The sequence below is a fragment of the Calidris pugnax genome, unplaced genomic scaffold, assembly GCF_001431845.1.
Source record: "Calidris pugnax isolate Ruff unplaced genomic scaffold, ASM143184v1 scaffold245, whole genome shotgun sequence".
Classification (NCBI taxonomy): domain Eukaryota; kingdom Metazoa; phylum Chordata; class Aves; order Charadriiformes; family Scolopacidae; genus Calidris; species Calidris pugnax.
In genome coordinates this window covers 1122654-1138854 of record NW_015090982.1, presented here as the reverse complement: position 1 = coordinate 1138854, position 16201 = coordinate 1122654, and the positions used below count along the sequence as shown (strand labels likewise).

General features: G+C 57.8%; 2 protein-coding genes across 2 annotated transcripts in view; one reads left to right on the top strand and one right to left on the bottom strand.

Moving 5' to 3' along the window:
* Positions 1-7532, bottom strand: part of PACSIN1 (protein kinase C and casein kinase substrate in neurons 1) — a 19298-nt gene extending 11766 nt beyond the window's left edge. Inside the window, exon 1 of the mRNA XM_014953739.1 lies at positions 7514-7532. The gene's annotated coding sequence lies outside the window, so the exon portion shown is untranslated. The remainder of the gene's footprint in view (positions 1-7513) is intronic.
* A 990-nt stretch (positions 7533-8522) lies between these two features.
* RPS10 (ribosomal protein S10) lies at positions 8523-14673 on the top strand. Its single transcript, XM_014953699.1, has 6 exons — positions 8523-8617; positions 9454-9603; positions 10049-10220; positions 13518-13595; positions 13979-14034; positions 14585-14673. The coding sequence occupies exons 2-6, from the start codon at positions 9454-9456 to the stop codon at positions 14624-14626; spliced, it is 498 nt and encodes a 165-aa protein (XP_014809185.1). The 5' UTR covers positions 8523-8617; the 3' UTR covers positions 14627-14673.
* The last annotated feature ends 1528 nt before the right edge of the window (positions 14674-16201 follow it).

The window sequence follows — 16201 nt, the reverse complement described above, 5'->3', positions numbered from 1 at the left end:
TGCAGCCGCCCGTTGCCATGGCAACCGGGGGATGGAGCCCGCTGCCTGCAAAGGTTGCAAAAATCATCCAGGGAGGATTTGGCGGGGGGATGGGGGGGGGAGATGGATCTGATCCCCCCGCCCCCTTCTCCCCCTCCTTCCTTCATCCTTGGGGGGGGGACATCGCTGCCCTGCCACCCCCCTGCTGCCGTCGGGGGGGCTGTGCTGAGACCCTCACCCAGAGCAGGGACCCCCAGGCTCCTGTCCTGCTGCCAGGAGGGTGCTCAGCACCCCCCGGACGGGACTGTACGGGGTGCTGTGTCCTGGGGCACAGGGATGGGGAGGCAGTGGGGTGCCAGCAGCCTGCGGCTGGGTGCATGTGGGTGTCCGGCCCCAATGTCACTGTCACTGCGGGGGCCGTTAGGGCCACAAATGGGCTCCTTCCCCCTTAGCTGGGAGGCTCTCTGGGGAGCTGAGTGAGGACACCCCCGAGGTTCCTCATCCTGCTGATCCCTGGGGTCCTTGTCCCTCCGGCACAGGATGGGACAGAGCAATGTGCTCCCCCCTCACCTCCCCCGGGCACTCTGCCACCTCCGCAGGCCCCAGGAAAGGGACACAGGGAGGTTTTTAAGGGCTGAGCCACAGCTCTTGCAGAAACAAACACCCCAAAACGCCTTCGGAGAGGCAGCCGGTGCCACCTCCGTGCCAAATGTGCCAGCTGGGAACAGGCTGGCAGGAGAAGCAGAAACGGTCCTTCCCACCCGGCTGGGCTGGGAAAGGGGGGCTGGGGAAGGGGCTGAGGGGGGCTGTATCCCTCTAAGGCTTCCCTGAGGCCAGAGAGCAGGGCAGCTCCCTCCCCTCTGCCATCTGCCTCCTCCAGAGCCTGGGGGCTTGTGCCCGGGGTCACCGGGGCTTATCACAGGATGCGGGTCCCCGGGGGCAGCGGGAGGCTGGAGCCCCCCCACGCCGTGGAGGGGGCTGTTGGGGAGGATGCGGGTGGGGGTGACGACAGACTCTCCCCCTCGCAACTGCCCGAATGCGCCTGCATTTCCCCCGGCTCACGGGTGATGTCAGGGAAATTAAAAGCCAGCAGGAGACGAGGCTTCCAGGCGGGTAACCGAAGCCGCCCGCAGGAGCTGCAGTAACGAGGCTGCCAGGCCGCTGCCGCCGGGATCGGGTTGCCCGGAGAATGCGACCCGGTCCCGGGGGGCTCCGATGGGCCTCCGACGCCGGCTCAGCTTTCCCCTAACGAGCGCCTTCGACTGCTTAATGAAGCCCGGGGGGGTTCTCCATCCCGCCTGCCTTCCGGCTCCTTCCAGCCTCGTGCCATCCGAGCGTGTCTTCCCGCCTCACAGACAGAAAGGCCCCCGAAATATCTCATGCCCGGCTGCAGCAGGCGAGACCCAAGCCATCTAACTCTCCCTGATCCCGACACGGGGATGGACTGAGGGTGCTGATCAACTGGGCATCGTTCTTGCATGCAATGAGTTGGCAGTTCTCAGCACAGGGTCTCTGCATGGGGCTGTCCCAGCCACCTTCTGCCCCAGCAGCATCCACACTGCAGAGGAGTGAATGTTCTTGGCATAAAGAACTGGGTGACAAACGCTCTCTAAGAGGGTGATGGAGGGGACCTCAATGACCTGGGGGAGGTTCCCAGTGCTAACAGCTCACTGCCACCAGCTTTGTGGCAGATGTGGTCTGTTCAGGGGTCACCAACACACATCTTCCCTGGCAGCTCGGGCTGCTCCATGCTGGTAGTGGGCAGGAACGCTGCCACCATGGCATGAAGCTCCCACAACGAGTGTCAGCCAATTCCTTCACCAAAAACTCGGTTACGACAAACTTTTCCCGGGCTTTTCCCATCCCACCGCTTACTGTTTCCCACGGTAAGTCATTCCCCTCCTGTAAAATGAGTTTCCTTGTGGGAAGCAGCGGCCAATATTGGCAGGAAATAAGCCCTGATTTATCGAGCCACTTGCCGCTCTGAAATTAGGGCTCTTCGAGCATCACAGCAAACCAAGGAGCCGAGCAAATTAGCCCACACCGAGCCGTGGTGGCTGCCAGCAGCCTGCCTGCGCAGCGAGCCGGTGCGGACAGGAGGGGAGGGAAATGCCACCAGCCATCAGCCACTCTGCCCATCACCCGGCCACCGGTGCCAGCCTTTGCACAAATAAGGGGGGGTGTGTAGATTTTCAAGCCCAGCCTGCTCCCCCTCTGCCTCCCGAGCAAGGAAAGGAAAATGCATTTCCCAAATCATGGCAGAGCCCCCCGTTACGGTGCTCTCTGCTAAGCTGGCTGGCACTGGGAGCAATGGGAGAGCCCATGGGTGCTGCAGGGAAGGCTTCTTGGGGATGGGGGCAGAGAGGGGTCCGGGCACCCCGCTTATCCCAAACCCATCCCTAGCCTCTCACTGCCCCTTCCCACTTAATACCAGGGCAGAGAGGAGCGTGAACTGGGGCTCGTGGGTCTGGATGGGGCCGATGCCCCCCGTGCTCACCCCATGCCCAGGCAGCCCCCACCACAGATGTGCCACCAGTCCCAGGAGCCCTCTCGGGCTTGCTGGGGAGAATGCAAGCGTGGGGCTATTTTGCATCTCTAATTAGCAGCAGAGGATAATTGGCTGCTCTGCTGCAATTACGCAGAAAGGCAGCCATTGTGGCGGGCCCCAGCGTGGGGCAGGTGCTGCCAGAAACCCAGCTCCCACCGAAACAATCCCCTTCTTGTCTGCTCGTAACCGGCCCCGGGGGCATCCTCCGAGCCCTTCCGGGGAAGGGGCCGGGCACGGGACATAAAGGCTCCATTTTTCCTGGAAAATTGTGCGGAGCTCGGTGCAGGCAGCTGCCTGGGAGGAGCCCGTACGTATCCCCCATGGCCACAGCGACGGCGGTGCTGGGGACTCGCTGCCTCCTTCCCCCCGTGCTGGGCCATGCCGAGGGCAGCCGGACACCGGCTGGGACCCTCCGGGAAGCTGCCGGCTGGATACAGCCTCTCTCCTCTGCAGAAGCACCGCAGGGTCCTGTGTTTGCCTCCAAGGTGTTGCACAAACACCAGCTGAGCTGGTGTCCCCGAGGTCTTCTCCTCCTGCTGGACTGTGCTGGAGGAGCCCAGCTCCATCCCAGCTCCATCCCAGCCCCAGCAGCATCGCCTCCCAGCACAGCCAAGGGGACCAACAGGGTCGGGGACACAGGATTTCCAGCAGGAGGGATCCCACATAGGGACAAAACCCGGGCTTTGGCTCGCTGCAGGAGGTGGCCCCGGTGCAGAGGCACTTTGCTGGGGCTGATGTCCCCTTCCCTTCCTTGCCCTGCCCCTAATCGTCACTAATCGATGCCTGCCAGCCGCTGGGGCTTGCCTTCCTCAATCCTTTTACAGTTAAATCCAGCTCCTGTCCTGCTGCAGCCCCTTCGGGCAGAGGTGGGAGAGGAGGGGGCCAGCGCCGGCCGGGGGGGTCACGGATCAGTGCAGAGCCTGAGGCAGGGTCAGCATCATCAGCAACGGCCAAGCTGGTGGCTGATCAATTCCTGAGTCTACTTTGGGTTCCTGCGAAGGGGAAGAACATTTCTAAGAGGTGGGAAGGACCCGCAGGGCGTTGGATGGGGTTTCGGTGTGATGGGAGCTGCAGTGTGGCACTTGTTTGGGGGCCGGTGGTGCAGTCCCCCCGCCCGGGCCAGCCCTGCTGCGGCGACGGCCTTGCTCTGAATATTTGGCTGAGGGATGAGGTTTGCCCAGGGAAGGCGGCGCGGGGGCCGGGAGCAGCCCCAGAGGCTGCCGGGGAAGCTCTAATCCGTTTAGCAAAGCGCTTGCTTTGCCATTTCCAAGGCAGGCGCAGGAGCAGCCAAGAGGAGGAGCGGGCAGAGGCGGGCAGTGCGGCAGGACCAGGCGGGCAAGGGCAGCTCTCCTGTCCCACGGGACGAGCCGGGGGACACATTTCTCCTGGGGGGCACTGTGATTGTCACAGAATTCCCGGAGAGGAAGAAACGGGGCGATGCGACGGCAGCGAAGCCCCCGGATGGCACCGGGCAGCTCCAGGCACCTTGTGACGTGCCACAGCCCTCAGCCCCTCCTGCTGCACCAGCCTCCAGCCCGAAAGGCTCAGCCACAACCCCAGGGGGCGTATGGGTGTCCCCCAGCCCCATGCACCCCCCAGGGACCCCGTTGCTCCCTCTGGCTTCCTGGGGTCCCTTGGACCACCCCACTCACCCTCACACAGCCCCCAAATTACAGCCCTATTGCACCATGTGCCTGCAGAGCTCCCACCCTGGGGGCAAATGTGGGCTGGGGGGGTGAGCGTTGACCCCTGCCTGCAGATGGGAAGGCAGAGCCCCCCGGCAGCCCCCGGGGCTCAGCCTAAGCCGCCTTGCAGAGCCTCAGCTCCCGGCCAGCTGCTTGGGCGCTGCAGTGCCCGGCCTCTGCGGCTGAGGGGATTAGGGAGCTCCGGGGGGGCTCTGCCCCACAGCACCCAGGAGCTGGGCAGGGGTTGCCGGTGTAGGCTGAGCCCCTTTGACCACAGGGCTGGGAGCAGCAGCCCGTGTTTGTCACCAGGTAAGACGACGCCAAACGTATCCCAGGGAGGTGGCAGGGGGGGGGAGAGGAGCACGGTTGCTTCCAGCCCCCTGACTGCAGGCTGTCCTGGCTGGGGTCCCAGACCTCCATCGTGCATCCACGGGGGGCTGGAGGGACCCTGTGCTCGGAGCTGAGAACAGATGATCCATCAGCAGTGCCAGCCTGGCAGGGCGAGCGTGGCCCCGGGGCATCCATGGCCCCGTGGTCAGTGTGTGGAGCCAGCAGCCCCCTGCCCCGGGAGCCCTCCAGAGCCCTCAGTGTGGCGGGTGGGCTATGGGGACGATGGGCACAGCGTGCAGAGCGGGGCCATGCATGGGCTGGTGTGGGCTGCATCCCACCAGCCCCATGGTGCCGTGTCTCGTGAGCCCACAGAAGCTCAGACCCCCGCCCAGACCCTCGCCCAGCCCCCTGCCCCTCTCTGCTGCTTCACACCAGACCCCAGCTCCCCCGGGAGGCGCAGGCAGCAGAGCGGGGACCTGCGGGACCCACACTCCCCTCCCATCCTGCCAGAGACACCGCGAGGCCAGGAAAAACAGGTGACCCCAAAACCGGAGGGGAACCCGGCTGGACTGTGCTGGAGGAGCCCAGCTCCATCCCAGCTCCATCCCAGCCCCAGCAGCATCGCCTCCCAGCACAGCCAAGGGGACCAACAGGGTCGGGGACACAGGATTTCCAGCAGGAGGGATCCCACATAGGGACAAAACCCGGGCTTTGGCTCGCTGCAGGAGGTGGCCCCGGTGCAGAGGCACTTTGCTGGGGCTGATGTCCCCTTCCCTTCCTTGCCCTGCCCCTAATCGTCACTAATCGATGCCTGCCAGCCGCTGGGGCTTGCCTTCCTCAATCCTTTTACAGTTAAATCCAGCTCCTGTCCTGCTGCAGCCCCTTCGGGCAGAGGTGGGAGAGGAGGGGGCCAGCGCCGGCCGGGGGGGTCACGGATCAGTGCAGAGCCTGAGGCAGGGTCAGCATCATCAGCAACGGCCAAGCTGGTGGCTGATCAATTCCTGAGTCTACTTTGGGTTCCTGCGAAGGGGAAGAACATTTCTAAGGGGTGGGAAGGACCCGCAGGGCGTTGGATGGGGTTTCGGTGTGATGGGAGCTGCAGTGTGGCACTTGTTTGGGGGCCGGTGGTGCAGTCCCCCCGCCCGGGCCAGCCCTGCTGCGGCGACGGCCTTGCTCTGAATATTTGGCTGAGGGATGAGGTTTGCCCAGGGAAGGCGGCGCGGGGGCCGGGAGCAGCCCCAGAGGCTGCCGGGGAAGCTCTAATCCGTTTAGCAAAGCGCTTGCTTTGCCATTTCCAAGGCAGGCGCAGGAGCAGCCAAGAGGAGGAGCGGGCAGAGGCGGGCAGTGCGGCAGGACCAGGCGGGCAAGGGCAGCTCTCCTGTCCCACGGGACGAGCCGGGGGACACATTTCTCCTGGGGGGCACTGTGATTGTCACAGAATTCCCGGAGAGGAAGAAACGGGGCGATGCGACGGCAGCGAAGCCCCCGGATGGCACCGGGCAGCTCCAGGCACCTCGCGACGTGCCACAGCCCTCAGCCCCTCCTGCTGCACCAGCCTCCAGCCCGAAAGGCTCAGCCACAACCCCAGGGGGCGTATGGGTGTCCCCCAGCCCCATGCACCCCCCAGGGACCCCGTTGCTCCCTCTGGCTTCCTGGGGTCCCTTGGACCACCCCACTCACCCTCACACAGCCCCCAAATTACAGCCCTATTGCACCATGTGCCTGCAGAGCTCCCACCCTGGGGGCAAATGTGGGCTGGGGGGGTGAGCGTTGACCCCTGCCTGCAGATGGGAAGGCAGAGCCCCCCGGCAGCCCCCGGGGCTCAGCCTAAGCCGCCTTGCAGAGCCTCAGCTCCCGGCCAGCTGCTTGGGCGCTGCAGTGCCCGGCCTCTGCGGCTGAGGGGATTAGGGAGCTCCGGGGGGGCTCTGCCCCACAGCACCCAGGAGCTGGGCAGGGGTTGCCGGTGTAGGCTGAGCCCCTTTGACCACAGGGCTGGGAGCAGCAGCCCGTGTTTGTCACCAGGTAAGACGACGCCAAACGTATCCCAGGGAGGTGGCAGGGGGGGGGAGAGGAGCACGGTTGCTTCCAGCCCCCTGACTGCAGGCTGTCCTGGCTGGGGTCCCAGACCTCCATCGTGCATCCACGGGGGGCTGGAGGGACCCTGTGCTCGGAGCTGAGAACAGATGATCCATCAGCAGTGCCAGCCTGGCAGGGCGAGCGTGGCCCCGGGGCATCCATGGCCCCGTGGTCAGTGTGTGGAGCCAGCAGCCCCCTGCCCCGGGAGCCCTCCAGAGCCCTCAGTGTGGCGGGTGGGCTATGGGGACGATGGGCACAGCGTGCAGAGCGGGGCCATGCATGGGCTGGTGTGGGCTGCATCCCACCAGCCCCATGGTGCCGTGTCTCGTGAGCCCACAGAAGCTCAGACCCCCGCCCAGACCCTCGCCCAGCCCCCTGCCCCTCTCTGCTGCTTCACACCAGACCCCAGCTCCCCCGGGAGGCGCAGGCAGCAGAGCGGGGACCTGCGGGACCCACACTCCCCTCCCACCCTGCCAGAGACGCCGCGAGGCCAGGAAAAACAGGTGGCCCCAAAACCGGGGGGGAACCCAAGGCAGATGGCGAGCCCCACTCGGCACAACCCAGCAAAAGTTTGGAAATGGCTTAAAATGGGTCAGGGACCTACTCTGCCCTTAGTGGGTTTTATTTCCCAGCAAGCAGCCACCAGCATGGGGGGTGGGGGGGGAACGGGCACCCCCATTTCAAACCCACCAGCCGGGATCACCGAGGGGATTTGGGGGGCCCTTGGAGTGACAGCACCGTCGCGAGCCCCCAGCATCCCACCCGCCACCTGGGGACACGGCCACCCTCACCCGCCGTGGGCCAGCAGCCCTCGTCACAGCAAGCCCCCGGCCAACCCACCGACGCCAACCTCCCGCCTCCGCCCCAAATCCATCCTGGAGCCGCTCGGCGGTACCTTTGGGACGCGGGGGACGCTGGCGGGGAGCGGGGCCGGCTGCCTCTCGCCGGGGCTGGCTCTGCGCATCGGCAGGAAGGTCACGGCAGATGGGGAGGAGGGGGGTAAAGATCAGCACGGGGATTAGGGAGGCATATTTAGCCAACCAATGGCTGCCCCGGCGTAACGACTCCTTGGCCGCACAAGGTGAAAACACGACGGTGGAGAGGGATGGCAATAAGCCAGGCGGCCTCGCCGGTGGCGGGGGGTCCCCAGCCTCCCTGTCCCCCTCCATCCCCTCCCATCCCTTTCTCCTTCTCTCTCCCCTTCCCCTTTCCCTTCCCATCCCCTTCCCTCTCCTCTCCCACCCCGCAGTGGATCTGGGAGTGCCATGTGGCCAAGCCCCCCCTGGATTTAGGGTCTCGGGGGGGGGACATGGACACGACACACGACACAGCAGGGACATCTCCCCTCCACCAGCCTTGGAACCCTGCTCCCATCGCTCCTGGGGTGTTTCACCATGGCAGGGGCAGCCCTGCTCCGGGGGTCACACACACTGCGCTGGGGGCCCTAAGGGGACACAACTCCTGTCCCCCTCATTGGGAAGCCCCTGCCCGGGACCACCGTGTCCCCCACCCCGGAGCAAAAGCGTTGGGGTGTGTGTGGGGTGTACAGACAGGGGAGGGGGGCTGTGGGTGGCCCCTCACCTCCTGGCAGGGCATTTTGGGGCGCAAAGGGGACTTTGTGTGTCTCCGCGAGCCCCGAGGGGAGCGAGACCCCCCCCCCGGCCCCCGGAATGGCCGCCGGTGCCGAGGAGCAGCCGCCCCTCGGGTGGGGAAAGCAAGCCGTGCTTGGGAGAACTGGGGGGGCGGCTCTTCGCCCCCAACCCGGGGTGGGACCAGAAAGTGTCGCACGACTGCGGACCCCGCGGAGCCACGGGTGACAATTCCCATCAGGCACCCCAGCGGGCAGCCCCGCGCTCGGGTTGGAGGGGGCCTTCGCGCTCCGCTCAGGCAGCGCCGCAGCCACCCGCGCCGCCAGAGGGGGGGGCCTTCGGGAGGCCGGAAGCGGCGCCGCGGCGCAGGCGCCCTCCTTTCCGCTCTTGGGCCCGTCGCCGCCGCCACGGTGAGGCCGCGCTCCGGGCTCGCATCGGCCTCGCATCCCCGCCATCCCGGGGCGGCGACAGGGGCCGCTGCTCGGCAGCGACGGGGAGACACGGCCCGCCCCCCCGCCAGGGGATTTCCGCGATGAGGGGGGATCTAGGCCCGAGTTGGCAGGGCGGGAGGGAGCGGCGGGCACTAGGCCGCGGGGGGGTCCCGTTACCGGAGAGGCCAGGCCTTGGGGCTGGGGGGCCCTGTGGTGGGGCGGCTGCTCCAGGCTCCCCCACCCATGCTGCGGGGACGGGCCGCGGCGGGAGCGCACCGGAGTCCCAGCGGTGGCAGCGGGGCCTTCCGCCTCGGGAGCCTCCCGTGGTGAAGGGTCCCCACCGGCCCCGGGGCGCCGAGCCCCAGCCGGACCGGGGCTGCGGCTGGCGAGGGTGCCCCGCTGCTCAGCCAGAGGATGAGAGGCTTCCTGCGCTCTCCAGTGAAGTGTGTATGAGCAGAGCCACGGGTGGAAGAGCCGGAACAGGCCCGACCCCGAGCTGGGTCTCCCCCCCCCCCGCCTCAGCCCTGGTCTCGGCCGATATCGGAGGCTTTGATGTCTTCCATGCGGTGGTGTCATCTACTGTTAAAGAGTGACAATTGGGACTGCTCAGTTTTCCTTCACAGGAAAACAGGGGGAAGGGGCACCTGCCCAGCTTCTAAAACTTAGCTTGAGCAGTTCTTACAGGAGACACTGATCTGTGGGGGTTTACTTAGGCTTTTCATACAGTGTTGTTATTTCATTACTTCTGGTAGACTCCCAAGCACACTTATCTTAAACCAGCAGTATTTACTGGCTACTCCTTACTTGTTGTTTAGATGTTGATGCCCAAGAAGAACCGAATTGCCATCTACGAACTCCTTTTTAAGGAGGGAGTGATGGTGGCCAAGAAAGATGTCCACATGCCGAAGCACCCCGAGCTCGTCGACAAGAACGTGCCCAACCTCCATGTCATGAAAGCCATGCAGGTACGGAGGCCGGGGCCGGGCCTCGGGGCACACGAGGTCCTTGTGTACCTGTAAATAAACACTGTCAGACGTTATCAAATATTATCAGATGTATTGCATTTACTGGTTTTTTTTCTCATTTACAGTTCTTTTCCCATTTTACTGTTTCCTCTTTGATTTATTGTTCCCCACAGACTGTAGAAGGTTATTTTTTTGTTGAAGCCTATCTCTAGCTCGGTTTTTGAAGCTGTGATACCTCTGTGTGTGACAGCCTTGTATTTTCTCACAGTATAGGAATGATGCTGTCATTTTGTCCTGTGAACGTTTATCCATTTCTACATTTTTATTCCCCACATGCCCTAATAGGCTCCTCTGTTCCTAAAAACATCTGGTTGAGGGTCTTGTTGGGAGATGTTAAATGGTGATAAGGATCGTACGTGAAGTAACTTGAGGATTCTCTCTCTAGTCTCTGAAATCCCGTGGTTATGTGAAAGAGCAGTTTGCCTGGAGGCATTTCTACTGGTACCTCACCAACGAGGGCATCCAGTACCTGCGGGATTACCTTCACCTGCCCCCGGAGATCGTCCCCGCCACCCTGCGCCGCAGCCGCCCGGAGACTGGCAGACCCCGGCCCAAAGGTAAGCGCTGCTTGAGCAGAGGCTGCTGAGGCAGCAGGGGGAGGGAGGGGAAGGGGGTGGTGGACACACAGCTGAACGTCACCTTCCAGCACAGGCTGGCATGAGTTGCTGTGATTTTTTGGATGTATAAACATCAATAGACCAAGGAGGTATGTATAGGTTTTATTGCTTGTGTGTTTGGGACTGGTCTGGTGGCCACTGGCCTACTGAAAATTAGGAGGGGGCTAGAGAAAGCTGTTTGACTGACTGGAGGAAACTATTTGAGTGTGGGACTTGGCCTTCTCTGGTAACAGAGGTGCTGTGAGTGGATGTGCTGAAGCCACAGGCTGTGGATTGAGGTGCCAGATGGGGCTGAGGTCTGAGATGAGGGTGTCTCTAGCTGCCAGGGCTTCTCAAAAACAGTTCTTGTCTTTTGGGTAGGGCCTGCAGCAATCACTGCAGCTCTCCCTCAGGAAGGGGAGAGCTAATCCCTAGTCCTGCAGGTACAGAGAACCTTGTCTCTGCCTGGGAGGGCTGTTTTGTAAAAGTTGAGTGGCCTTGGCTAGGATTGCTGAGATAGGAAACAAACTTGCATTGGGATGTGGCACAGGATTCGATGGCTAAAAGTGCAAGCTGAGCCTGGGCGCTGGATGTGCTTCTTCTGTGGTACCTGGGGTCAAGGTGGATACCCACAGTCCTGGCTTTATCATGTACACTTAACGAGCTGTTAGACAAGTCACATTATTAAAGCTACCTTCACTTTTAAAAGGGTTTACAACAAATATGTGTGCTATGTTGGGCTTGTGGTTCTGATTTATTTTTTTTCTTGGTGGGTTTTTCATACCCCAAAGTGAAGGAGATGCTGGTTGTGCAAACAGATGTAACAGATGTGTTGCTGATGGTGACTTCTCAGATTGCCCACAGCTGCCTCTGCGCAGGCACCTCCCTCCAAAATGTGTTGTAGACCCACCTGCAAATGGCTGAAACATATTTCCAGAAGGTGTTCTCCTCTGATTGTAAACAGCAATGTTAACTGATAAAGTTTGGGTTGCAGACCTGCCTGTTTAGCCCACACAAGGCAGAAGCTACACTTTTTCCTTGTGATCCTTGATATTGGCCTATGAATGGCTTGTGAGCTGTTTTGATATCCTTTGTGGTGGGCAAAGTCATAGAGTAGTATAGTATAAATAATGTCTTGAAGCCACCCTGCCTCTCAGTTCAGTTCTGGAAAGATTACTGCATTCCAAGCTAAAAATTCAGAATAGGAAGGATGGTTACGTTGATTGTGTGCATTTCAAAATGCTCTGCAAAATCCCTTCTGCTTGGTTTTCCTGGTTTCCTGTTCAGAAGCAAAGAAGCAACACCACAGTGCAGAGCAACATGGATTGTAAAATTGCCCAGAAGATCTCTGGGGAAATCAGAATTTCTGGATACTTGGAGGAAGGAGAGAGTTACTGCAGTTGTGGTTGGCAGAAGAGCATCGCTGGGTCTGTAGGGGAAGGAAGTGTTTGTTCTCCCTCAAGGCAGGAGGTGGTGGGTCTGTGCCTTGTGTGGAGCCGCCTCTTGTGTTTACCAAGAATAGTGTTGTAGGATGTCATCCTGCCCTTAAAGCAGGACTTGCTCTGTGAAAGGAGAATCCTACATGACAAAGCTTATTCTGGTAGATGGCAGGAGCCTGCTCTTCCTGCTTCTGAGCTCATTGTATCCTGTCCCCAAGTAGAGGACACTGCACCGGGGACAGAGGCTGTGGGCACGGGTTGCTGAGAAGTTCACCTGCAACTCCTGCAGCTTGTTTTTCAGCCTGACAAAACTGCAGCACCATCTGCTTCAAAGGAAGGAATTGCATGGAAACTAGGGAGATGACAGTTTCTTTGATCTCTGAGCAGCTTTGGATGTTATCACATTTGCTCTTTGGATGTTGTGTTTATCCAGTGAGCTAAAGAAACTGCGTATTAATGGGAGGATGGGGCTCACAGTTCCTGGCTAAAGCTTGCTCAGGGTTTCTGCAGCGAGGAAGCTTCACCTTGCAGCATCACTGCCCTGTGCAGTGCCAGTGACCTCCACCAGTCTGCACCTCAGCAGGGTTAGCTGGTGGGGCTGCCCAAATTGGCTGTTTCTGGGCTGTTTGTCTGTGGATTACCTGCTTTAGACTGCAGCAGAGGAGAAGTCGCAGAGGTGTGTGTGGATGGTGGTGCAGAATCCAAGCTCATGGGTCTTGCTTGATCTCTTGGGGTGTTGGGGCCTTTTCTGGTACTTCCATGCCGTGCTATCGACTTTCTCCAGTAAGGCTTGGTAGAAAAGCTGGAAGAGTCTAAAGCAGGTTTTAGACTACTGCATATTTGATATTTGCAGTCTGTTACAGATGTAATTGAACTGTTAGAAATTAAGAATGGAAAGATCTGAAGTTAAAAAAACATAATCCATTGGTGAGGGGTTGTACTTTAATGGTTTAACCTGACAGAAAATAAGGACATAGAAGCACTCGGAAGATAAGCTGATCTGTGCACATTGTTGGGTAGTGTTTCTCTTTGTAATAAAAGTATCTATTTTAAGAAGTGTTTTTTTGTATGGGGAAAACTAGTGCCTGCAGTGTATATCAAGCCTGTAGAACTGCCTGTTTGATGTTTCTTGCAGCGTGCATGAGACACCGTGGTGGCCCAGGCAGCAACTGCCCCTAAATGTGTCTCAGTGCCTGGTGCTGAGGGAGTGTATTTCATCTTCCGTGCTCAGGGCGAACCCTGTAAGGGGTTGGCAGTTCCACCACATCTGTTTCTTTCCTGCACGTGTTCTGTCTTGATATTAATCTGATGTTACATGGATAATCGGCTCTTAGTTTTATTAATCTATTCCATTGTGGAGGATTTGTGATACCGATAGCGTAGCTGTATTTTAGGTTGGGGTCAGAATGTCGTGCCATTTGCAATTTAGCTATGAACAAGCTTGTGGGATGTGACAGATTCCCTGTATTTCTGATATTATTTTTTATTATAATCATTAATTTTTTGCTCGTTTCTTTGTTCTTCTGGCTGTTGAGATGAAACTGAGATGATGCTTTAAATGCATTTTTCACATTATTTAACTTTAACCCAAGCACAGTCTGGTGCACTTCAGCAGATTTTACCCTTATAGCAAACTTTTCCTTATTGCACCACTTTTTTTTTGTTTAGATTTGTAACACTGAGCTGCCTGAGGTGTGCAGCTCTGCTGGTAAAGCTAATGGAGGGCTTTTTTCCACCTTGAGCTGGAGGGTCACCCATGGAATGAGTGGGTTGTGTCCCGGGTGAGGGATGTATCTGATGGTGCTGTTTTCCCTTTCAGGTCTGGAAGGCGAGCGCCCAGCGCGTCTCACGCGGGGTGAGGCTGACAGGGACACGTACAGACGCAGCGCCGTGCCACGTGAGTTCCCCTGTGTTGCTGTGGGAGCATCAGGCCGACCTTGCTCTTTGTGCAGCTTATCTCTTTGGGAGGGTTGTCTTTGGTATTGGCTTCCTTTCAAGAAGGGAAGGGGAAAATCAGACTCTTGATGTAACTTAGGCATTTACGCAGCAGAATTCATCTGTATCTGCTTATGGATATGAGTCTTTTCTTGAATTTTCCCAAGCTGGACTGTGGGGTTTTCTCTGGGCTGGATGTCAATAATAGCTATTTTCTATGCTATAATTAACCTCAGCTGTAGTCATGTTTGATTGTAAACCTGTGATTCCAAGCAGGCAGGCTGTACTTGGGGAGTGGATTCTTTGGTTAGTAATGGTGAATAACTCCTCCTTCTCTCTTTTCAGCTGGTGCTGACAAGAAGGCTGAGGCTGGTGCTGGAGCAGCCACTGAATTCCAGTTTGTGAGTATTTGCATTTGAGATTTGCTTTTTTTAATGAGGCTTCGATAGGGAGAAAGTGGATAGGCCATATCTGCATGGTGCTGCTGAGGGATACCAGCTGGGGTTAGGGATTTGGCTCTGGCTGTGTAAGAGGGGCTGGCAGCCCTTACCCTTTATGCCCAGCTCTGCATCCTGCGTTCCTCTTGAGTAAACTATGTGGTGGCCAAGCTGCTGTGACGGGAAGCAAGTCGAGCTCTCTAGAGGAAACGCATAATTTTATGCTTTCGAAATACACGAATTTCAGACATGATCCACAGAGCTGGCTGGGATGGGTTGATCTTGTTCTTAGGCTCACTGATCTGGTTAACCTGTCTCAGGTAGCTGGTCCCTAACAGATCAGTGTTAGGCTGTGCTCCCAGCTTTGATAAGCAGGGGACACTTACCAAAGTCATGCAAAGCTGAGGAAAGGCAGGTAGCTCTTTTATGGTGTTGGTGGTTCCTGCTGCCATGTATTTGCCACTGTCACTTGCTTAATACGGTGACTTCTAATGCTCTTCCTTTTCTGTTGCAGAGAGGTGGATTTGGTCGTGGACGTGGTCAGCCTCCTCAGTAGAACTTCCTGCTCATGTTTTGTGTATAATAAAATAGGTGAAAATGCCACCTGGGTTGCATCACCGCGTCTTATTTAAGTGCATAAATCTGGAGCTCACAGAGAGGTGACTCAAATCTTTGGCATGTGTAACTACTGTAGTGGAATAACTTGTGATTAGAAGCAGGTTATAGGAAGGAACTTTGTAGGTGTGGTGGTTATTGATGTAGGGTTTCCCTTGTTTGTAGAGGTGGTTCTTAGGGAGGAATAAGGAGCAGAAGCACTGCAGGCAGTCTTTCTACTCTGCTCAGGAAGGCACTCATTTCTGGTGATTCCTAGTAATGCAGTAAATCTGGGCTCAGAGACAATTCTATTTTGCAGACAGAAAACTCAGGCAGTTCAGCTCTGTTGGCCTGAGCCCCTCTGTGGATTGGACACGGCCAGTGCAGGCAGGTGAGTGGTTCCTTTATCCCAGTTCTGAAAGCACTGGGTTAATTAAAGGTGGCTGAAGGGATGGCAGATGGGATATTTGTAACAGCACCTGCTGCCTGCAGCTGAGCAGAGCCGGGGAGCACAGGGTCCCCTGCAGTGTGCAGCCTACCAGTAGATGTCACCCGCCAACTAATAATGGGATGATGCTAATTAGGAATGGGTTTCTGTAGCCTGGTAAATGGTACCTTGTTCAGGGCAGACTTAATATTATACAAGTGCTAGACACTAACCCAGGGAAAGGAGTTTCTTCCAGTCCTGGCTTGGGGTGAGGGAAATGGTGGGTATGAGAGGATTTTTTTATTTATTGATTTTATTTCTGGGGGGGAATTGGAACTAGGAAGAGCTAGATGTTTCAAATCTTTGTTATAACTGATCCATCTGGCTCCATTGATGTTTGTAGGTTGCAATTTAGCTAAACCTAATCCAGACTAGCCTTGTTCTTAATGGGAATGTGCATTAAAGCAGCTCTTTCTTCAGCTTTGCTGGTGATATTCTTGAGCTTTTGGGTTATTTGTGTTTACTGGGGCTTTTTGTTCATGCTTCTGCTTTTTTTTTATCCTGCAGTGTAGTGGTGATGTTCCCACTTGCTGTCACGCAGTTCTAGTTGTGATTCTGTTTGGGAAGCAGACCTTGTGTTCAGCAAAACATTTAGCTTCATGTGAAGTTAAGCAACTATTTCAAATCACTTGGATGACTTCAGAGTGTGGCAATTGCTATGAAGTGCTAAATGTTTTCTGCTGAAAGAACATTTGACTCATTAAAGGGAAGATCCAAATGAGCAAGTAAAGATTGGTTTGGGGGGAAGAACACTAATCGATTCTTGGGCAAGTATTTCTCTTGTCTCCTCACCCACCAGCCTGTCCAGCCCTGGGATGGGAGCTCTGTGGGGAGGAGAATGGATCCATCCTCACCCTCTCAAAGCTTGTGAGTGCTCAGGGTGTGAGGCACCGCTGTCAGCCACGTCTGCTCTCTGGAGGGTGCCTCTAGTGGGATCCACACCTGGAAAAGAACCTTTTATTCAGTGAATACACAATACCAGAAGACATTAAAGGCTTTTTGGCTTACCCTCCGTTTTTGACACTCTTGTGGAGCGAAGGCTGGGCTGCT